This window comes from Falco rusticolus, chromosome 1 (assembly GCF_015220075.1).
Source record: "Falco rusticolus isolate bFalRus1 chromosome 1, bFalRus1.pri, whole genome shotgun sequence".
In the NCBI taxonomy this organism is placed as follows: domain Eukaryota; kingdom Metazoa; phylum Chordata; class Aves; order Falconiformes; family Falconidae; genus Falco; species Falco rusticolus.
In genome coordinates, this window is record NC_051187.1 from 32,296,495 (window position 1) to 32,320,001 (window position 23,507).

Sequence of the window (23,507 nt, forward strand, 5' to 3'; positions counted from 1 at the left end):
ACAACACTTCCTGGGGGGCAAAGGGGGGTGCCCAAGTACTTGCACATGGAAGTCCTGGCGATATTGCAAGGGGGAAGAGTCTTCCCAGCGCCTTCCCCATGGGAGGGCCCCATCCCCTCCCTGTGTCAGACAGGTGGGTTTGCAGTTCTCTGCACCTTGAGGAACTCCAGGTTAATGTAGGGAAGCCCGCACGTCCTCAGCTCCATCTCTAGAGGGGTCAGCGTAGTCAGGAGCTGCAGGGGAATGATGGACCCAAGGCCAGCACGCACTGCAGTCATGCACTCCGGCGTCTGCAGCTCACGCATCCTCAAGCTGCGGATCGCTGTCGCGTACACGTCCTTGTTCTCCCACCTGCAAGGGCAGCGATCCAGGACAAAAAGGAGAGCGCGTAAGAGCCCTCGTGCCCTGTCCCACACCGCCACATACAGAAGGGCTTTACGGGGAGATTCTGCTTCTGAGTAAGCAGGAGGGAGCATTAAGCCCTTTTTTTCCCCGATGCTTCCCAATTTACTTCCCCTGTGCCCAGCCTCCTCCCCTCCCCTCAGCCCGGCCCGTTTCTCACCAGCCTCACAAGAGCTCTGCTGCAGCCCGCAGGCAGCTGACAAGCACCACGCCGCACCAAACAAAAGGCACTAAATAGCACCAGTGATTCTGCCAACAAATGTCAAGCTTTCCCAGATTGTTCCAGCCTTCAGCTTGTTACAAAACTATCTCTGGAGAGCCTGCTGCTTGGAAAACTCTTCCAGAAATGCTTCTTTCCCATGTAGCCCAGTGCCAGGGCCTGCCCGGGCAGCTGTTACTTACCCCACTGGAATGTGCCTGCCCCTGGGACAAAGCTCCACTTCTTCCCCGGTCATGGTCAGGTAGGTGAACTTGCAGCACGGCTTGTTCGGGCAGTCAGGGCTCTCTGTCGCCAGGTGCTGAGAAGCAATTTCTGCACACAGAGCTTCCAGTTCTGTCTCGTCATTGATCTGTCACCAAACACAAGGCTCGTACCTGGCGGCCGGCACGTCGTGCCGCGTTACGCTTGTGACACCTTTACGGCACCACCACACCGTGCCAAGCGCCCCCGTTCTATCCCCTGCAGACAGCACGGGCAGTGGAAGCCAGTAACGGCTCTGGTGGGTTCTTTTCTGGTTTAGCACTGTCACGTTCCAGGAATCGTTTCAGAAACCTGAATTCCACTGTGCCTGGCAGCAGAGGAGACCGAGCAGCTTTTCCAGCCATCAGCAGGTAAAACCCTGCACCCAAAATGAGTCAAACCACTTCACGACCCCGCTCAGATGAAAACCACCTGCCGGCTGTGGAGCCAACCACTACCATTTGGGGCAGCCGGGAAAGTCACCTGCTACTACAACAACGGGCTTCTGAAGGAAACCCTGAAAAACAGAGGGAAGAGAAAGAAAGTTACTTACATTTTCAAATTTTTTGACATAGTTGTAGGTGAGGATGTCAGCTTCCTGGAGATCTATGTCAGGATCCAGTGGCTCTCCTACCAGGGTCTTCCAAAAGGAGGGCAGGAGGTCAAGTGGCAGAGGAACATCTGCTCGAATTGCGATACCCAAGAGCTGCCCAAAGAAATGGAATAACTGCTCCTCTGCGTAGGTTATAGGGCTGGGCGTCAAAATGTACTTCCCCTTTAGAAAAAAAAAAAAGAACAGAGCACACAACTCAGTGTTTAATGACCGATGCATACCCTGCAGGGCCATAAGTCAACAGGCTTGTGAAAAAAATGATTTGAACACGGTGAATACTGTTTAGATGGCTACAACAGGATTTACTTAAGCATGGCACGGAGCCTGTATACATTATACTGCGATATTACAGCACATTATCTTAACAGTTAATGATTGAAAGCAATATAACACCGGTTTCCCTGAGAGCCCCGCTTTTAAAAGCTCTCTTAATCAGCATTTACAGGACTTGGCTGTATTTGTATTGTCCATTCAACATCTCAGACGTTCAGTTGCGGGAGCTTTCTGAAATACAGTGTGGATACGCAAGGCCAGGTTTGCCGTGTAGTTGGTCGTAAGTTGAGGGACACGTCCTGTTTTCCTGCCTTGTGAATATTCCTAGGAAGGAACTGTAGCTCAGCTACCGTAAATTCTTTGGGCCATAAGCTTTACCTTGTTTCTACAATACATCTACTGCACAAAATAGGAGGGCAGTAAATACACATTAAATAGCACAGATGGAGTGTCGTCTTCTACTAGCAATGTGATTGACTTTCCTGGGGACATTCCTGGAGTAATACCAGCAGAAGGTGACTTCATTACCTTGGCACCGACAACCTCTCAATCAGACAACTGAACCAGATTCACTCTAAGGAAGCTTTGACCAGGAGTCTTAATTTTGCTGCGTTCTGCGGTCCCGACTACTTGGCTGCTTCCTCAAGTACCTGCAGCACCATGTGAAGCGCAGCAGGGATTCCTCAGCAGGCATTTTCAGTTCCATCAGGCACCTGAGACCTGCCCGGTTAGACGTGCTAACTGGGGCCACTGATCTGCGGCTTCTCTCTGTATCACTAACTGAACATGTTCTACTCCTGTTCAAACACACGCATTCAAAAAGAGAAAAGCAACTTCATTCCTTGCGTTGAGATATCACACCTTATTCTTATTGACCGCAGAGCTTGGGCACAACAGGAGAAGGGAGAGCGAGGAGCTCTGTAACTCCTTACACACTTGCCAAAGGAAGTGACGGAAAGATCCACCTGAAAGAGAGAAGCAAAATCATGAAATGCCCCCTGAGGCTTGTCACCACTGCCTTCTAATCCAGAATTTGCCGTTCTCCTTGAAACAGCGTTTCACGCCTTCGGTTACACACTCAACCTCTCTGACTGCACAGATGTGCAGCTTAAACCAGGGTGGGGTAGATGCCAGCCACGCCAGCTTGCTATTCATGTGCGAGTCCACATTTAAATAGTGTAATTACATGCAAAAAATATTCACTGAATTGCTTCCTGCTGAATTCTTAAATGCTGCTTTGTCTTCCAGCACACTACGGGTAAGACTAGCACAAACATTTGTTACACCAGTTGGCCTGCAAATGGAATTCGTTACTTGATTAGAAGATGAATGGTGCTGTCTTCATACCAATGGAGCGTTTCCACAGCTAAAAGCAGTGAGGCCACGCATCAGAAATCATTACAGACGCTGAGCTGGGGCCGTAACATTTCTCTCTCTACAGATACTGTCAATAACCACCTCAGACCTTAAAAAGAAAAAAATTCCCCTTGAGAGAAGGCATCAAGGAGCTAATAGGTGCACACTGACATTTCCTTTTATGCAATGTGATAGATGACACTAGTTGGCAATATTAGAAGTGCATTTGGGGCTTTTCCTCCCTAACTCCATATACCCCCACGAATTTCCAAAAAGGACCTACTACAGGCAGTATGCAGAGACTGCATGAATTTAGATAGCAGCGATCAATTTTCTTCTTTGCCACACCGTCGATACTTGCCTTGATGCCCCATCAATTATTCAACAGATCTGCAAAGCAACATTTTCTCAGCTCTTGCTTAAATCAAGTCTCTTCCTGGAGTACAGGCAACCCATATCACATCCAAGGGAGCCAGCACCCCCAAAGAAAGTCAGTATCCAGAAAGGGCTGGGAAGCATCCACGTAAAGAAGGTCTTAGAAAATAAAGCCTCACAAATTAAAATATAGCATCAAGAGAAGAGAAGGCATAATAATCTTGTTTAATACAGTGAGATTATTGCTCAACACTTTCTGTTGAGAAGCAGTACTCCTATGTCATGAGGAGTGTCTCTGTACTGGTTAGGTAAAACTAGGACAGTTAATTGTTTGTTCTTTTAACCCACCACGTTAAAATTATGAAAACCATTACAAGAAATACTGCACATCATCTCACAAAAATGAGACACATGCAAATTTAATACCGTTTACTGCAAAAATTAAGGACCGCTTTTAAAGCAACAAAACCCTTACTGGACTCACTGTCTCTTCAGCTTGGCTGAGACAAGCTGAAGTTCGTACTTCTGATGCCAAGTTGAAAACAATCCTCAAAACCACCTCGCCTGGGTACAACCATTTTTGGTTGTTAACGCTTGCGTATTCCTTGACAGCTAAGTTTGGCAATGTATCCTACACTAGTACTGAATGGTGTCTTAAAATATTGGCTATACAATCTCACATCACTTCAACAACAAAAACCACAGCAGCATTATCCGGCTCATTACTAACAACAGAGTACTTAAAAAATAATCTTTGTTACCAGCACAGTCTGGGTTTACCACAGCTGAGCACCAAAGCAACCTAAAGAGATACTCTTACTAAAAGCTCTCCCCATGCTTCAAACCACTTATTATTACTTTATTTACTTGCTCCAGTTAGCAAAGTCACACGCCCAGGCACACATGATTCCTGCTGTATTAGCTAAAATAGGAAAATTAACCATCTGGCTTGCTTCATTCCTGGAAGCTTCATTCTTTTCCATCTGCAAAACGACAACCACCACAAAGGTCACAGTGCTCCTGCGAGTTAACGTGAGCCCCATTCTCGTGAAAACTTGAATTTCACCTGGAGTAAGTTCTCATGACTGTACCCCGTGTCACCCACGCCGGTAACTGCAATCCCAACTTACTTGTTCCATGAACCTCCTCCCCTGTGAACCGAATGTTGAAAGCGTATGTAGGGTCTCCACCGCTGGCGAGTTTCACACAGAGCTGCGAGGATGGCACACAGGCCAGCTGTCTTGCTGCCTGACAGAAATAGGAGTTTTCTGAAGAACGGATCTCCCCTATTTAAAAACAAGAGGGAAAAAAAAATATCCCCATAGTATTTTGCATTAGTAAGCATCTGAGCCTGGTTAGAACAGATCCAGCTTGTTGCAAGGGATTAAAATGGATTTTAGAAGGATAAATGTTTTCCCTACCTCCAACGATTTCCAAGGGATCCAGGGTGATTTCTGGGGCTGCATGATCAGCAGTTCTTTGGACAGTGGCATTCAGCACTCTGTTCATCACAGTTACTTTTGTGTCATAGAAGATTAAACCTGAAGAAACACATTTCAATATAGTTAATCTGTCCTTCTACATTCTTATTTTCTGAAATTCTCTAATGAGCAGTGGTAAAATCATAATTTCACCTTCATTAGGTAGGTAAGACACAGCTAATCCACTTTTTTCTTTTTGAAGTACTTGTTACTAATGTGTACTGGAAGAAGTGAGTTGGGTTAGAACGCTGATGAACGCAATTCCAGTGTTATATAAATAGATCCTAGCAACTCCACCAGAATCTCTGCAAATCAGAAACACCTTGCCAAATAGCTTTCAGAAATCTGAGGTGTTTTGACAGTAATGCTAAAGGCAAGAAAACATGATAAAAAATAGGGCTGTCACATTGCACCAGAAATACGGGCTCTATAAAGATAAATCTCTGAACATTCCTCACTTCCCCATATTGGGTTTACAAGTATTTTTCCTAGTTGGGCCAATATTAAAACCTACTTACACACACTGGGACCTTTGGTGGATTCTGTATCTTCTTCAGAAGAAAACAAGTTTGAGACATGTAATGACCTAAATCTTGGGTTTGTTTGCTGTCTAATGAAGGCGTGTAAATGCCGATTTTAAATGCTGATGCACGGTAAGTATTTTCTTGATCTCTCTTATTCTACAACTAGAAGTGTAGAATACACTCTAGTGTATTCTAGAAGTGTAGAATCCTCGACAACGAGGATGCCAACGTGTCCTGGGACTTTCACCTGATCTGCTGCTTGTTGACTAACAAAGAATTTTAATTTATGGATACCCCCAAGAAGATAAAGGCACATTTGAAAGCCACCTGCAAACAGAAGATGGGCCAGCTCCCTCCACAGTCAAGAAAGGTGCACAGCATCTTTTAACTACTTGCAAGAATAATCCCCCTCACCCTTAAAAACAAACCAACAACAAGGAAAAACTCCCACACTGAGAAGCAGCCTTGGGTTAATGCTGGTTTTGGCTGTCACCTCAGACCGTGTGCCAGCTTATCAGGCTGAGAATGAAGCCAATAAGCCTTTCTTAGCGCACCGAGCCACTCACTAACTCGCTTTCCCTCTCCCCTCCATGTTCTCTTTCTGTCACATGTATACACATATTAATATCTTTGACAAAATGTATTACAAAATGTCATGTGGTGCATAGCACACCCTTTCAGGGCACAACCACATTCCTCCAGAAACTGACCTTTGGCCTCCTGCAGCAGCGCAGCAATGCTACTAGCATACATCTCAGTCTGCCGAAGCTCCACCAGTGGCAAGAAAAACGTCTCCAACGTTGTATTGAGAGACTGAAGCAGTGCAAACCGTAGGCGTAGGCTTTCAACAGGAACATCTGTGGTGGGAAACCTCCAGTCAGAGAGATAAATCCCTATCTACTGCCAAGTCCACCTTCCTAGTGCATTCAGTCCAGGAGACACACAAGCTGCCTTCTAAATCAGCCATTCCTGATCCCTGTGCATCAACAAGAGGGCCCAAGATGCAAGAACAGCCTTAATCTGTGATGTTCCTTCCTGGATCTCGAGTCTCTGGGTGTCCGAGCCCAGTATCTTTCATCATCACTGTATTTGCATTATCTGGAGACCCTCTTCAAGGAATTTAGAGCTTCGAACACATTTTAGGCAACTGAAGTCTGCCTAGGACCAGAATCGAAATTCAACCTTCCCCCTGCAAGCCAAACTCACCAGATGCCTCCCTGCTCCAGCCTCATGTAGGAGGTACACTCAGAGAGCAGGGAACAGTTGCAGCGCACTTCTTACAACGCTGCCAAAGGCACCGCGGTGCTCAAGCCCACCCAAGGAGGGAGGAGACCTACACTCAGTGCTCCCCCCAACCCACAGAGGTTCCAATCTGCAACTTCTAAAGGAACGTCCCAACTACCTAGGCGACAGCCAGGGTGTTCAGGAGCACCACCCAGCTCCTCCACTGAAGAAAGTCTTTACGCAAACAATCTGTACATACTCAACAGACAGGAAATTCTGGGATCTGCTGCATCAGCTGGATCCAAATAAACTTCATGAGGATGGAGTCGTGCTGGTGTAATTGCAAGGTGACGACAAAGCCTGTTAATATACTGGACAAGAGCTACATCCATTTCCAGTGTCCATTTCCGGGATGCTTTTTGAGCATGTCGTGCATCAATGCAGGCACACCTGAAACGTAAAAGGCGTAAGACCTGTTGAAACTTAAGCGCAATGCTGCTTACTAAGAGCATGTTGAGCACAACTCCAGGTAGCTTGTTCCACTTCTTTCCCCCTTTTTTAAGCAGAGCTGTTTCATTGCAAAAAATCCAGTTTGAGAAGAACTGATTTATCATCTACCTTGCCTCACTGTTATTAAATAATAAGAAAAAAAGGAACTGCCGATTAAGCTTGCTTACTGCACTGTCTTCCTTACGCCCTGAAGCAGATATAGGGGTAGGGGATGTGGCAACTGGTTTGTGGCTTGACACAGGGAGATAAGGAAGATTCATTTAGCAGACTTTCTTCCTGTACAATACTAACAAGGAAGTAACCATTCCCTCTACTACTGAGCCAGTAACAACACTGCCAGTTTAAACAATTAGCCAGTGCACAGAATAGAAAGCTCTTGTGGAAGGAAGCCAGAGACAGCCAGACGGATGGACAACTCTTATCAGGCCAACTTATTATACAGTTTGGAAGCCATAAAGGACAGTATGGCACATGATTTTGTCAGCTATGTTGTGTACATGGAAGTCAGGAACCTGCATTTTGACAGCACAGTGACTCTTTAAAGCACGTTTTAATAAAATAACCAAGAACTTTCTCTACAGGCCTCACAGCCACGGGTAGAAGCTTGCATGTTACTAACACATTGGTTAAAGCAACTTGGAGCAGAAACACTTAGGATCCAGTTTTTTTTAAAGTGAGCACAATCCATCAGCATCACCTTTACAAAAAGATTTGATAAATTTACCTTTCAAAATGCAGATCATATCCACAGGACAGAATAGCTCTCCACACACTACGGATATCCTGTTTAGATCGGTCAACCACAAATCTGTGAAATCCATCCAGTGTCAAATACTTCTCCTCAGGAACTGACAGCAAAGATATGACCACCAAATAGTTAATGACTTACTCTAAAGTCTACGTACCACACAGCAAAATGTCAGTGTATGAGGTGGCTACCCGCCAGCTTTCTCCTGGTCCTACCCATCCCACCACGACTCGTTTCTCAAGTAGTTCTAAACATCATATTCTCTAGGTCCAATCTGGCTTTCAGTAAACAGCACTCATTCTTTCCTCTAAAGGACACAAACCCCACAGCTGTCCCCTGGCATAGTTTCACCAAATGTGTCTGAGCAGGTATCAAAGATCTGCAGGTGGCTGAAAGCTGGAATTCTCCTCTTCTGAACTAACCTGGCGTTTCCTACAGTGAAAAGCAGAGTCCAAGTCCCTGTCTAGTTACTCTTCCACCTGACTAGAGAAAGAAATATCAACAAGACCCTTGTCTAACCAACCCCTGTCGTGGCATGGCTGTGCCGTCTCCTCCATGGGTAGAGTAGTTATAAGGCATCTGTAGCTTTGTCCAATTTTCCTCTTACATAGGAAAATTAAGAAGTGACAAGCTGAAAAATACAATTTAAAACCATCTAGTTCAAGCCCACAGTATTCTAAGTCCCCACTGTATGAAAAAAGCCTTGAAACTATACCTCTTAAGAAGTCAGTTCTCTACCCAGTGTATTCACATGGCTTATGCACACTGTTGCACAAATTACACGAGCGTGGTTTGTTCTCACTTACATTGATGACTCCAGATTTATAGATATACAAATACAAGTAGCTTTTAAAATCACTATTTAAAAAAAATTAAGTTATCCTCATTAAAAACAAAGACAAACCAATTGATCATGACATCATATAAGCATGCCAATACAAAAAAAAAAGCGCATTTCTTTTCTGTGATACAGTACTTCAGAAACATTCTATACTGCTACTACCTTCCTGCTTCTTGGTGGGAGACTTTTCAGGGTCCTTCTCTTCAGGTTTGCTCTTTTCAGGAGATTTTGGCTTTACAGTAGGTTTCTTCTCACTTAAGGCTGTTCGGCTAAGGGATAAAGTATGTGTTAGGATGCAGGTTTTCTTTTGTTTCTTCAAGAAACCAAAACATTCCTTGAAGGTCTTCTATAATCTCAAAATTGCATTTTCTCCTCCCAATCAGTACATGGAAATACAGAGGGAGGGAGAATAAAAATCTGGATTCCTGAAGAGAAAAATCAAATGTTTTGCAGCTGTCAAAAGGTGAAGACACCAACCTGACACTGTTGAGCATGGACTTTTCCTTTGTAGGTGGTTTAGTAACTGGGCGCTTGGTGCTCACAACTTTCACTGGATGCTGTTCTTTGCCCGCCTTGTTGTACTTGCTCTTGTCAAATTTCGGCTTGGGCACACCATACTTCCTTAAAATCTTCCAACATAAGAAGCGAATAATTACCCAGTGCTTTCAAGTTACACAAAATGATGCTGAAAATAGTTTTCAAAGCACTACCTGAGTAAGCTGGTCCTCTAACACCTTCTTTGGAGGACGGACGTTTGTGAAGAACACATGAAGGAGGTTTCCAGGAGTTTGAGAATTTATCTGCTCTTTACTAAGATACATATCAGCAACCTTAATGGGTTTCGCTGGAGTGAGGCTCAGCATTTGCTCAGAATGGACACAGCTTTTAAATATTTCTGTGAGGACTTCCCGAGCACCTGGGACCAATTTCTCACCTAATTAAAAAAAACCAAAACCCAATACAGTACAAAATACCACGATTTGAAACATGAAAAGACATCCTGGATCCAGCTGAAGCGTTGCATCACAGGCCACGTGCTCCAAGACAGAAAATCACTTAGAAGAATTCTACTAGCAGACCTGACCTTTCTGCATTCTAATACCCCATTTATGAGAGAGATTTAAATTGAATGTTTTCTCCTATTTTGGCCATATATTGTGATTATTGTTTCAGTGACTGCACTGGTAATGAAAAAGGTAGATTATTTATGATACTAGTACAAAAATTACATTGTGTAGGTACGCATCGACACCTATCAATTCAACTGAACTTCCTCCAAGTATTATCCTCCCCAGTGCCCTGACTGAGGATTCTGGCCCATTCTAGGTGTATTAGGGTCTGTATAGCTTTCACCTTGTTTGAGAATATAAATTACTAACTGCTCCACTCGAACAGTTTCTACTCTAAAAATTACACCGTGTCTTAACAGTGGTGAAGCAGCTATCTTCATAAAAACAAAAGTCACTAAGAACGTCAGTAGTTTCTTGGGATGGTGGCGAGTTTTTTGTGGGGGTTTGTGGTTTTGAGCTTTTTTGACCGTTTCATTAACTGTGAGCTAACAGCAGTTAAGCAATGTTCAGATTATTAATAGCTGCTTGCCAACTGATGAGAGGGAGTAAACTTGTTTTGGAATCACCCCCACTAGCAGTTGTCCATCACCCATCAGTAAGTCATGTTAAATTTACCCCAGCAAGGAAAATCTGACCCCTGTATGTCCCCCCAAAAATGCACAGTACCAGCGAGATATTTGCCAATATGAAAACCACATACCTTTTATTGACTTATCATTGAAATAATCTTCTAGTGCTGGGCTCCCTTGTGTGTCAAATAAACTCTGATTTACAGTAGAAACAGTTAAAATCTCTTCAGTTGACATTTCCATCAGTTCATCTTCACCATCCAGACTTGACAAACCAATGAGGTCACTACTATTAAACAGACTGGCTCGGATTTTCTCTATTTTAGCTCTTGACCTTATCTGTACAAACAGAGAAATTAGTTAACAGGAATTCTGACAAAACAAATTAACTTCCATTTATTATGAATTTGGGTCTTAAGCTTTCTCCCCTCCCCACGTAGATAATCACTGTTGCATCTCTTCCAGCATTCTTCTGTTTCAATAATTTGATACCAGAATTCAGGTTCAGCCTAGAAAACATCCCTTCTAAGAACATCTGGCCACTGAAATCACCATGCTGTGAGTTAATCAGGAACAGCTCTCAATCAGCTATTCCATTTCTTAGCTTGGAGACAGCCCTAAGAAATATCAGATAGGAAGCTGAAAGTTTCAAATAGGTAACCTGTCAGTATTTGCCACTCTGCTGTCCTTGCTTCGATTCTCCATTTAGAAAAATATATCTAAATTAGCACAGGCCTTGAAGTCTCAGCTACATAAACTGGGAACAGGAACAATAACTTCCTTTGATTCCAAGAATAACCACTATGCATCATTATTGGAGCAACTACAGACTTGGAGTAGGTTTCAATGTGAATACACTGACAGCTTTCTGTACACGCTTTGTGGTTTATTTCAGCTCTAGTGTCTTCACGTCAATTAGTAGCTTAAGAATAGCAACAGAAGTTCTTCTATCTGAATAAGCTGATTTTCCTCTAAAAGGGCAACTGATACAATCTCAGACTATGCAAAAATCCGTCTCTACATTCACATGCTATCAGAAATGGCTTTTGCAAGCTGCTGATAAATCTGCAGTATGCAGTTAGTGTGAGAGGAAGGGTTCTTGTGCCTAGCCAAAAACCTGGAGCGATGTGGCATTAATGACAACCACCCACAAAGCTTTTAGGAATTGATTTGGAACCAGACATCAGCAAAATTTATCATCTCTTCTAAAGTAACTTAATAGAGAGATCTGTAGATGGTTTAAAACATGAAAATACAGTCCTTAAACATTAAATAATTGCTTTGAGGGTCAAACCAAAGGGCCACCCATCTCAAAACTTATCTCCAGCAGTAACCAGTAGGAAACCTTTGAAGAAAGTTACATGAAAGAGGAAATAGATCTTTTCCTATATTCTCTCAGCCTCCAGAAATCAGCAGTTTAAAATATATCCTATGGTGAAAGCTGCACTGACTGCTGTGCTTAACAGCTACCTATTGGCACATCCTCCATGAACTTAATCCCTTCTTCTGCAACACCCTGCAGCAATGAGCTCTACAACTTGGAAAGCGCAGGAATACTTCCTTCTGTTTTAAAATTGCTACTTGGTAACTCCACTACTGGGTCCTTTCTATCTTCTGAGAGACAGTGAATGCTTCCGAGACTGTGAATGAAGTCCGGAAAGACTACCGAGAAAGTCAATGAAGAATTAAGCTCTGTGTCCCTCAGCCATTCTGTCGAAGCTGAGAACTTCTAGGTTCCTTAGCCCTCCATGCACATTGACATACATTTATCCTGCACCCATGACCATGCTGAGCTACACCTTGCTAACCTTTCAGTCTCCATCATTCAAGCTGTGGCCTCAATCAAGCAGAAGAATCTTTACGGAAGAAAACATACAGCACACTTTCCTTAACAGTCAGATCATGGCGTTACACACAAAACAAAGCACGGTATTTCTCAAAGCCAGAAGTTAAAAAAAAAAAAAAAAGGCTGCTAGAATCGGCTCTCATTTTTTCCGAAAAAACTGACCAAAAAGGCACCCTCTCCTGTTTGAAGGCTATTACCTCTACTACAGCAAAACCTTTGATGGGCCGTGACAGAAGTGGCTGGTTGTCCAGAGACGTGACTGTATACATCGACCCCACATCAGACACAGATGCTGTTTCTACGTTGTCAAGTGGTTCCCCGAGGCTGCCGAGGCTACCAAGGCTGCCGGTACTGCAGTGTGAGAGATCCAGACTCTCCTGGCTGGAAACAACATGCGGTTCTAGCAGTCCTGGTGGGATGGCCAATTCCAGTCCAGCTTGAAACTGGTCAACTGAGATATCACTAACGGTCCGAGATATACCCTGTGAGCTGCAGAGGGAAGCCTGGCTGGTAGATGCTGAAGCGCTAACGCTCATGGCAGGTGTGACACTGCTAGAGCTGCTGATATCCAAACTGTCTGCACTACTTGAAACAGTTGGTTTTTCCAGTTCCGTTCTGCATTCTCCTCCTTCTGCTTTGTCCTTGATTTTTTTGGGATCCTCCTCCTGCAAAGGGATGTAGATCTCATCTTTGAAGACTCCACCGTGTGCATTACATGCCTTTCTGATTGCACTTCTGACAGTACTCTCCTCCAAGTGAGTTGGTATTCCAGAAATGACTAGCAAGCGGCTATGGGCTGTGGGACCTACTAATGCTTGACATGCATCTGCTACAGCATCGTTTGTCACACCCAGTCCTTGAGGATCCTTTTTAGTTAGGTGCCTGAGAATTATAAGCAGAGTCAGTGCCCTATGAAACCATAACATATCCTCAGGCTTGCTTCCTCCTATACTGAGTATCGCAGCATCTGTTTCAGCTGCTCTGGATGAAGACCGCTTGCCTGAAGATGATGTCTTTTCCCGCTTCATTTTGACTTTTTTCCTCTTTGACAGCAAGCTTGGACTCTGTGGTGTCTGTCCCGGAGAAGATGAAGACGAGGATGAAGAGTCACTAAGATTTGGGGCACTGGTTGAAGACATCACATTAGCTGTTACGCTCATGTTGATAGGTAAGGTTACTTCTGCAACAGCAAGGCAGACTTCCATCAGAGCATGAAAGTATGTTGAAAATCTTCCTTGGTCAGCCACTCCAACACCAGAACCACCACATGCGTTTCCAGACACCCAGTTTTGTGTTTCTTCATCATACAACTTGTGAAGTTCTGACTGTAGGGCCATAAGCATAGCTAGACAGGGATTTAACTGAAGGGCAATAGAAGACGACAATCCCACCGGATTTTTTTTCTGCTCCAGACTGTGAATTTTGCGAAGCAACTCAGCCAAGAGATGAAATATTAATTCCTTCACACATGCTGCCATGTCAGTTGTCCAGAGAAAGTTCCCTGAGTGCGGCAAGAAAGACATGGGAGTCAGGAGTATTTCACTATTAGGAGCTTTATAACATGAATTGCAAGAGTAACATTAAAAAAAGCAGAAGAAAAGGTCATTTCAATGGCTGTATGTCAGCAGTAAGACAGACAGGAAGGCTACTCCAAGAAATGCCTATCAACAGAAAATTTCTGGAGTTTGAAGAAATTTTCAATGTAATGGAAGAGCTCAGGAGTACTTCATGACTGTAATTTTTCTTTTTTTCCTAAACTCTGAAGTCTCCATCTGAGCCAACACATTATTGGTGCTCATTACTAAGCAAATACTGCATTCTCACCTAAAAATTCCACTACTTGCAAAAGAACTGAAGCAGGAATAGTATCCAGTTCGTCTTCTGATTTTCCATCCCCATCTTCCAATTTCCAAGTTAACAGCTGTTCTGTGAATGCCATTGCCAGGGGGAATTCCAGGGGAAGAGAATGCAAGACTAACACAGCTCCAGGAGGAGGAGACACTCCTAAGCAAAAAGGACAAAGAAAACACTTACCATGACTCTAGGCATTTGTAAAGTAAAAGTAGGAACATATCTTTTAGGATTTTTTTGAGGCTAAATTTATGCTAAGTGAGAATTGTGAGAATTTTCTCTATTAAGTACCTTGCAATAAACAAGTAAGAATGTTTATCTATAATTTGATATAATCTATAGATATACAGATAACATACGAAATAGAAGTATTTTTAGCCTGTACACATCTAAATACATGTAGAACTTTCACAAAACCATTTATTTGTAGTATGATGTGTCTGATCAGTATTGAGAAAAACATCAGAGACACTGTAGTTGAGCAAAAGAATTTAAGAACCTCCAATGGAAAGTTTTCAGAGCTTACTGCAGTCAGTCACCTTCACTGCTCTAAATAAATCACTCTCCCTTAGGCTGCAAAAGGAAAAAGAATATTAATGATTGCTCTTGCTTGAGAAGCTGGGATGACCTATGTATTACTATACTGCATATAGATTACTCTGTGTATTATTAAAGGTCCACACAATCACCTACAAAAGCAAAAGAAATAATTAATCTCCACCTGAAACACAGTATGTCAAACAGCAATAGCATCAACGGGAACACTGCAGAAATATTCAAAACCACTGCATTGTGAACTCCCAGAACACAAAAATCAGAAAAAAAAGCAGATCCTGATAGAGGTAACAGAACTAACAGAAGTCTTATCAGAGTCAAGTGGCTTCCAACTTTTATAAAACCACACTTCCTTGGTTAAGAATGATTGCTAGGATACATTTCTTAATACCTTGTACAAAAACACTATCTAAAAACTTGTACAAAAAGTCACAACCCATGGTAAGACTGGTGACAATATAGCAAGGTCCTACAGAGGCAACGATGATGCTCATGTCTCTTTTGAGACGACAGTTTAAAAGGCTTTGAAATCGTATTTTATTTATTTATTTTTACCTAGTTTGATGTGAACCTTGTCTGTAGGGGTGATCACGGAGGGGTACTGATTGGTTGTTGGGGGAGGCGTTAGGCCTGTGTTGGTTGGAGAGGCATCTCGAGGATAGCACACTGCTTCGATCAGGTTTAACTGACCATTCCTCTTAACTTTATGCCCAAGCCCGTAGACAAGCACTCGAGCCCAAGGAGCTTTATACAGCGATGAACTAAGAAAAGAGCAAGAACAGTTCAGTTAAGACTGTAACTAGCTACTAAAAATCCCAGCCCAACCAAGGAAAGATGAAACACTGCGGTATTTATCCCACCACCTAGAAAATCAGTCTGAGAAGAGAAAAATTTTAAGAAAATGAGCATCTACATACTTGAGGCTCACAGAGGCTCACAGTCACATCTTTAATCTTTGCCACTCTTGCTCCCTCAATTACTTACTCTTTGCGGAATCCAGACTGACTTTCCTTACAGGACACAATTACAAACGCAGCCCCAGGAAAATTAACATCCATGTTGACTTTGGATTCTGAAATTGGGAATTCTTCAGCAGGGAACTGTTCCGGTGCCGTCTGTAACATAACATTTCATAATGAAAGACCCCAAGCGGCAGCAGCAAACCATCTCCCTCTTCTTTTTTCAAGCATAGCATTGTAAATAACAACATAGTGTGAGGCCGTTCCATTTTAATATGATCCAGAGGATCGCTATTGATTGAGTCTTCAGCGCGCCCGCTATGATCAGAATAGGAATACAATTCATCCAGAGAAACAATTCAGTGTGAGAGACAGTATTATGGAAGTTACAATCACACATAAGGCAAGGGCTCCTTATGAAGGAAAACAACAATTCTCAGAAAAACATTACTAAGTACTTTACCTGCAAAAAAGAGCAGATCTGTTTAGTGAGGTCTAACAGACTCTCTTCTCCTTGATGCAGCGTCCGAGTAATGGCAACAGTAAGCCACTCTCTGATGGCTTGTGAATTGCCCTGGTAGAAGAGGTCCGTGGCGGCACAGTTCTGGGAATGGACGCAGTGTTGCAGGGACTGGGCCAGAAGAATAGAACTTGAACTGATTGTTCCATCTGTAATAAAAAGATATGACAAATTCAGAGATCACTTCAATGTGTTTATGTTGCCTGCAAAACAGATAGTGGAAAGGGAAGTTTTAAAAAAACTTGGAAGATTACAAGCCTCTATTTTCACTCCGGAGCAAGTGCAAAACTCCTCCCATAGGTCCGCAGTAGAAAGGATCCACCCAGGACTAGACTTGCACCCCCAATGTAGTTGGCTGCGGATGGGATGGCCCCCTAAATGCCAGCTGTGTTCTTCACCTGCCTTAAGCCACCCCTCAGGGAGGTCTGCCAGACATAGAGCTGTGGGTTCACAGCTGCCTCAATTTGTCCCATGTGTGAAGGCAGGCGTATTTCAATTTACCACCTAACTACAATGAGGACAAGAGTCCAGAAGTACTCTCCTCCCCACTCATTCTAGATGAGGTGAAAACTGCTTTGTATGTTCTCAAGCTTTCCCCACATATAAACAAAACAGCTTTTGGACAGCCCCGAGTGGGTCACAAGCCCCAGCATCTCATGGCTGTCGTTCTGGAGCTAATGGAAGAACTCAAAGAAAAAAAACCAAGTGCAGCGCAGAAAGGAGTAGGCAATTCACCAGAATGCCAGTTTGGAAACTGTACGTATTAGCAGGACTTGAATTAAACATTTAAAGAGGGAAAACTAAATAAAAGCTGGTGAAATTATTCTCAAAGCCATGCAAAGTAGTGCTGTACTCTGCAAGAGGATCTTTTACAATGCGGCATCTGTTAGAGGTAGCCAAGTTTCAAAGTAATTGGAGGAGGGAACCAGACACTTTCCAATAGTAAATAATTACTTTTAATTATTAATAACCTATATTTAGCACTTCTTACTTCGTCCTTATGTTCCAGCCACGGTACACACATTCCTTTGCATGCAGAATAGCTTTGTCACAATAATTGTCTTTGTTAACACTCACTTGAATTAGCCAAAGATTCCTTTTCCATGATTCAGCACATACATTCTCTAACCAGATCTGTGATTCCAGTAGGAAAAGGACAAACCACTTTGTGAAACGAAGAAGAGTTGAATTTTGAAAACTACGAGACCCAACTGGCATTTAGTTTTACTACCCTGGATTTGAACTATAAAACATTCTCAGTTCCTTACAAGTATCCCATACGGATACTCCCCCCACCCCCCAATAAAGAGAAGTCCACCGATGACAAAGGGACAGAGGCACACTGAATAGACTCTTAGGAAGGACTCTGAACTCTTTTGAACACTTTAATTAGATCATGAGCAAGAATTTCAGTTTAGTACCCTATCACTACAGTCAGGAGTCCATTGAGACTTTTTTTCAAATACCATTATTAACTAATCAATAAATGCCAAATTAATATTTTTTTTTTGTTCCCAGAAACTATTATACCAAAAAAGAGCTGTGATAAATATTAGTGTTTACCAGGAAGAGGTGGTGCAAGAAGTTGGTTGGATAGCAACTGCAGGTGCTCCAGAGTGATATCACGGATAGCAGGAATATGAAACAGCCGAGTAAACATATGTGGAGATTTGGGGGCAAAAATATTGAGGAGAGCCATGCGGCAGTATAGCTTGGCCAGAGAAGCTTCACTTCGCAAAAGCTCTCTAGGAAAACACAAACAACAAAACATAAAATTGCTCCACCACACTTAAAATAAGCCATATCCAGCAACCTGCCCCTGAATCCAAATGTACTTAATTATTTAAAAGGCTCAAGTAGACCCAAATCTTTCTTATTCACTTAAGATGGCACTCAGCCCATCTAATCCTGGTACCAAATTAAGGCACCTGAAGTAGAAGCCAGCTCTCCACAAAATCAGTCAAGAGTTCTTGAGCTCTTAGACAGCAACTGCCTGATGGTGTAAGAAACCCAAGCTTCAAGGCAGGCAGCTGTGAGACCAGCATATATAAAACCACTTTCACATGAGTAAGTAAAATCCTTTCAACAAGACAATTACAATAAGTTTGCTTTATGACAAAAATTAAATTAAAAAAATCAAAACTCCACTACCCGTTAAAACATGGAGTTTTAAAGAATCTTTGTCAGCTTTAATCCAACAAGGACAAGAAAATTCAGAAGTTTATTACTGCTTAAAACAAGGTTGTAGTAGATAAATATACTATAGGAAATGCTACAGATCAAATCAGATAATACAGATGCCTTCTAAACTGCATTTCTTTTTTTTACCTGTGAATTTGGATATTGGTATTATCCAGGGTAACCAATCCATTTGTTGCAGTCCTCCTATAACCAGCCGGTGGCCTTTCCAACATGTCAATAGGATACCAGTATCTTACCAGAACTCCTTCGCTTCTGAGATATGTCTCTACTTGTACCAGTTCATTCGCCTGGAACATCAAAACCAACACTACTGTCAATAAACACAGTAACGATGATATTTTTTTCCTTCAAAAAGAGCACCAAATCAGCATTCCAAGCAGTTTAGTACACTTAATCATATTTGCTCACAGGCGTGTGATGCCAATACATTAAAAGTCCTCCCATTGTATATTTACTCACTGAATCAACATCCAGAACAACACCATGAAGACCAAATGTTTTCAGCATCCCACGAATAGCAAACTTGGGTAAAGCTGTTCCAACAGCACTACTGGTAACGTTGTTACTGTCAGGAGAGCGAGTCACCACTGTGAGACCTGGTCAGAAAGGGACAACAGAAATTTTAAGATAGAGCATTTTTCCTCAGATATAACAATGTATGCAGTAGATCCCAAGTGCTAGAGCCCCTTGGCTTTTATTTTCCCCTTAAGATATTTTTTGCTGATTTTACCTTTTCGTACTTTATCAATTGTAAATTTGTTTGCTTCATCTTTGATATCTTCAATAGTGGGAAGGTAGAGGTCTCTCGGGATGCCACCATTTTCCTCGTAAAGGAATTCTACAGTTTGTCGTGCTATATCAACCATTCCTGGTAGACAGAAAGGAGCACTAGTTATTTTCCCCAGTCACCTGAAGTAACTTCTTATTTTCATTAACAACATAAAAAGATGAGCTATCTGATTACTTAAATAGTCTTTCAGTCAGGCTGATAAGATAGGGAGTGGAGCTTTCCTGAGACACACTTGTATGCTTCTCATTAGGGCTCAGAATTCTTACTTTGCTCTTACTGTGACTTTCCCACAAACAGGTTGTCTTGCCAGTCCTGTATTAACTTAATTAATTAATCCTCCCTTACTGAAGTGTTCCTCAGAAGTTTTGCCTTGATATAGACAGAAAATGCACGTAGATAACTTCTCAAACTATTCCTCCAAGTATTTATGTATCCACCTCACAACAGCACAACAAATTCTGCCACTACTTCTAAAGCCATTTTCCCTATTTAAATAGTCCAACTGAAGTTAAAAGTGTTACAAAAAAAATAATCCCAACCAAATTCTAAGCACTTGACAAAAACAGCAAGAGAACTTTTTTCGTTAATTTAAGTTTTCCAGCCCTGAATACAGTAAAACATAACAGAAACACAGGTCTTATCTTCACACTTGTTGCACATCATATAAACAACGTACTTGGAAATAAACATAGCCATACCTAACTGTAAAGCTCCCTTAATCTGATCCAACCCAGACTTCCTCTCAGCCTCATTACGGAATCTTCTTCTAATTGTAGGGAAAACTTTAGTTTCCCAGGCTTTAACCAACAGGGCATAGTGATCCTCCTACAAAGACAAAAGTTATTTAGAACACCAAGAAGAAAGAAAAGGTAACAGTAACTATGTTTTCCTTAAGGAAGTAGGGAAAACGCTTGTGTAGCAAAACCTAAAAATCTGAACAAGATCTGTATTTGTACTACAAGTTGTAGCAGACAGAGCTTGCCACGTTTCTCACCCGAGGAATATCATCGTCGTCGTCATCATCACTTTCATCATCTGCAATAGGAGGGGGATGAGGATCGGGGCCTGATGTGATAAAATTCTCATAGCTCAGTTCTGTTTTATAGTGGCAAGATGTGTCACTGTCATATTCTGCAAAACACACATGAAAATAATGAGATAAGGCACCGGAAGGCATGCAAAAATGTTCTATGAAGTTTCTGAGATTGATTGCATTCCATGGTCTCCAATCAGTCTGTGGAAATGTAATGCATTTTGTCAGAGCATAACCAATTGGCTGATTCAATTAACTATACCATCTTATTGTACTCGGTGCCCTAGTAAGGTAATTTCCCATTGTAGTTGCATTAATTGAGAACAATTTGTGCATCCACATAAAGAAAGACTAAAGTAAAAAATTTTTAATTGCCTTGTCTAAATGCAAGCAAGCATGTATTTGACAATGCTTGTTGTATTGCTTTACATAAACAGGCAGTACTTAAGGACTGCAGCCAGGATCTGCTTAAATCCTATTTAATTGATTGAAATTTTTCTTGAAAGATATTTAAAGAAAATTTTAATCATCACTTTACGTTGTTGAGCTGTGGCAATAGCAGCAATTCTACAAGGAGGTCCATGGGTCCCAGGATCAGAAGCTATGCTGGTGCCAGCATCGTTATCACTATCAGAAGCCATGGCAAAAGGCAATGCTTCAAAGTTGGCACTTATTTCTTCAGCCAGGTCGATACAGAGATCGGCAGCATTCCTGTGAGCCTGTCCTTCAGCATAGGCAAACTGGCGAGATCCAAAGTTAGCACGGACTTTTGTGTTCTGAAAGATGCACATAAAAGCATTAAGACGAGTTATGGATTGTTTTGATCCTTCTCTTTGCTTTTTTCAAAAAAGTCACCCAAAGGTATAAGCTGATCACATCTCCATGCCATACGGTTTTCCCAGCATTGCTAGCTATAAAACTGGATGCAGCAGGGAAATTATTAAAGCTTCTAAACACAAACTTTGAACGTGCCTTTTTTCTAGCTTCAAGATGCAGCATACCTAGCTAGTATGCTTTGAAGCAAGGCCACTGCTGGGAAGGAATACTAATGGAAGGGCCACTAGTACAGAACAATGCGATCTCATCAAGCTGGCTGCACATTAGTATCCTAATGGGCAGAAAAAATCCAAAATATTGACAAAACATATATGCACCTGGGAATGGTAGTGGGATACCTCAACCTAAGTCAATAAAAGCAAAAACCATCATTCTACTTTTTTATAGATAGGTAAGCAGCCTCAATACTTTCTATCTAATGTTTTTAATTTTTCTGAAAGAATATATATCAAGCAACATATTTTTGTTAAAAACTTGCCTTTTTCTGAATGTGGACAACTGGCCACATTCCACCAGAGACATCTTCTAGATACGGCCCAAGCCGCTGCCCACAATACGTAAAATAAACTCTGCCTTTAGCTGGCTGCCCTGGAGGGGGTGGAGTTCCTTCTGTTCTTTCCCATCCAATTCCTGCTACATCACCTGTAGAGAAATATAATCACCAAAAGAAAACCATGGATTTAATCAGTTTTCTCATCCACCATTTCCTCTACATTTAGAGGATTTTCTGATTTACCAGAGCAACAAGTTATCTGTATTCTTACATACCAGGAGAGAGTGTCACATCCAATCTAACACTCTTCCACTGCAGCAAGCTGGAGCCATTGTAATGCACTGCTCGCCCATTGCTGAGAAGTAACACAACAAGAACATTAAAAAGAGCACTGAAACAAAAAAGGATTAAAACTTGCTACCAGCTGAAAACTAGGTAACTGTGATACTGACAAAAAAATGGTATGTCAACTCTCCTTATTTCAAAAAGGAGATATTCTAGTTCATAATTTTAACATTCCAGTTAAAACTATGTGTTGCCTACTACAGTGTGCTCACAGTACTCCTCCCTAAGGAACTCACAAACGTACTGAGCAAGACCATGATTTTTGATGCACATCTCCAACATACTTGTGAAAGAGACAAGTGCCCACTGGGTTTGTCCAAGCACCATCCCGTTTTTCAGCTTCTGTAGCAAATCCAAACGAAACTATTGGTCCAGTGTCATCATCTGTATCTCCATAGGAAACTATTTCAATTTCCCAGTAGAACGATGGTGCCTAGAAATAAAAATAATTTTTAAAATTCTTTGCAAAACACAGTTAAAATAGACATTTTTTTTTCTTTTCAGGCACTATTAAATATTAAATGGCACAACTGTTGTACAGTTTGAGTTCTTACCTGCACAGGAACTGGTGAAGTGGCATAGATAAACGTGCCTCGAGGAAGTCCCCCACCTGCGCTAGGATCAGCCAAAAAGGTCACAGCTGTGAGATGCGATGAAAACATGCAAGCTCGCACAGGGGGAAACACTCTTGATGGGCTCCACGTGATTTCTTTGGGCTACAAACAGGAACAGAGCATTATTATTTGCTAATTACAGTTGAATTCATCTACTGAAATCCAATGACACATTTTTTTTATGAAGTGCGTATTTAATACAACACATGCAACAACCACAACTGCACTCAAGTCACATCCCATTACAGAAATTCCCTTTAAATGAAATGTTTAAATAACAATCCAACCAGGCTGGGCTCCAACACCCCAGGCAGACCCTCGGCACTCATTGGCTGGCTTCATTTCCCAGGGGCAGAAGACTCAGCACTGCTTCTGTGCTCACCTGTCTTCTGTCTGCTTGGAGTGGAGGAGGGGGAGGTCGAGCACAGTCACGATACAACATTCGTAACCTTTCACACTGCATTTCTACAACAAGGAGCCTCTCCCCTGTAAGAACAAACCAAATCAAGTTATGAGGTTCCAAGCAAATTAGTTACTTGAGTCCAAGAGTGCAATCTTAATACCAGTGAAGAGAAACAAATATGACCATTTTCATTTTAAGACTGTCATCAAATAGTCTCAGTCAGCTAATCAACAAAATTAAGGACAAAATCTAACGTATGTAAGCAATTGTTTTCCTCATGTTTAATTTAGATTTGGCGAGCAAAGACAATAACATTAATTCAGATATAAAGTCCATTTCAGTGAGCAAATTCGTGACCCTGCAAAAGCAGGAAGTCAAAAGAATTTATGCCTGTCAAAAAAAAAAAAAAAAAAAAAAAATCAGTATGCACCCTTTTACACTGGAGCTCATACTGAAATCCACTTGGTTCTGACCCTAACATCCTTTGCTTCAGCCACTTTTCCTCCAATGAAAGGCTCTCACGTTTCTAAGTCTTGCCCTTGAACTAAGATTTCTGCTGGGCCCACTGCTTATACTTAAACAAGGGGAAAGGAAATCAAGAGCTCAATCATAA

General features: G+C 42.1%; 1 protein-coding gene across 7 annotated transcripts in view; it reads right to left on the minus strand.

Moving 5' to 3' along the window:
• HECTD4 (HECT domain E3 ubiquitin protein ligase 4) overlaps positions 1 to 23,507 on the minus strand; it is a 76,677-nt gene that overhangs the window by 3,110 nt on the left and 50,060 nt on the right. For 6 of the 7 annotated variants that reach the window (XM_037375628.1, XM_037375626.1, XM_037375627.1 and 3 more), the window contains 30 exons: positions 22,874 to 22,977; positions 22,432 to 22,593; positions 22,162 to 22,310; positions 21,808 to 21,887; positions 21,518 to 21,681; positions 20,741 to 20,978; positions 20,164 to 20,300; positions 19,868 to 19,994; positions 19,110 to 19,247; positions 18,839 to 18,975; positions 18,506 to 18,666; positions 17,741 to 17,922; positions 16,121 to 16,326; positions 15,683 to 15,813; positions 15,254 to 15,459; positions 14,117 to 14,296; positions 12,490 to 13,793; positions 10,578 to 10,785; positions 9,518 to 9,741; positions 9,285 to 9,436; positions 8,970 to 9,076; positions 7,943 to 8,066; positions 6,968 to 7,158; positions 6,195 to 6,341; positions 4,901 to 5,020; positions 4,610 to 4,765; positions 2,610 to 2,713; positions 1,416 to 1,637; positions 805 to 971; positions 156 to 351 (listed from right to left, as the gene is read on the minus strand). In XM_037375628.1, coding sequence (XP_037231525.1) covers positions 156 to 351; positions 805 to 971; positions 1,416 to 1,637; positions 2,610 to 2,713; positions 4,610 to 4,765; positions 4,901 to 5,020; positions 6,195 to 6,341; positions 6,968 to 7,158; positions 7,943 to 8,066; positions 8,970 to 9,076; positions 9,285 to 9,436; positions 9,518 to 9,741; positions 10,578 to 10,785; positions 12,490 to 13,793; positions 14,117 to 14,296; positions 15,254 to 15,459; positions 15,683 to 15,813; positions 16,121 to 16,326; positions 17,741 to 17,922; positions 18,506 to 18,666; positions 18,839 to 18,975; positions 19,110 to 19,247; positions 19,868 to 19,994; positions 20,164 to 20,300; positions 20,741 to 20,978; positions 21,518 to 21,681; positions 21,808 to 21,887; positions 22,162 to 22,310; positions 22,432 to 22,593; positions 22,874 to 22,977 — 5,924 coding nt within the window. The other variant, XM_037375630.1, reaches the window with a different exon arrangement.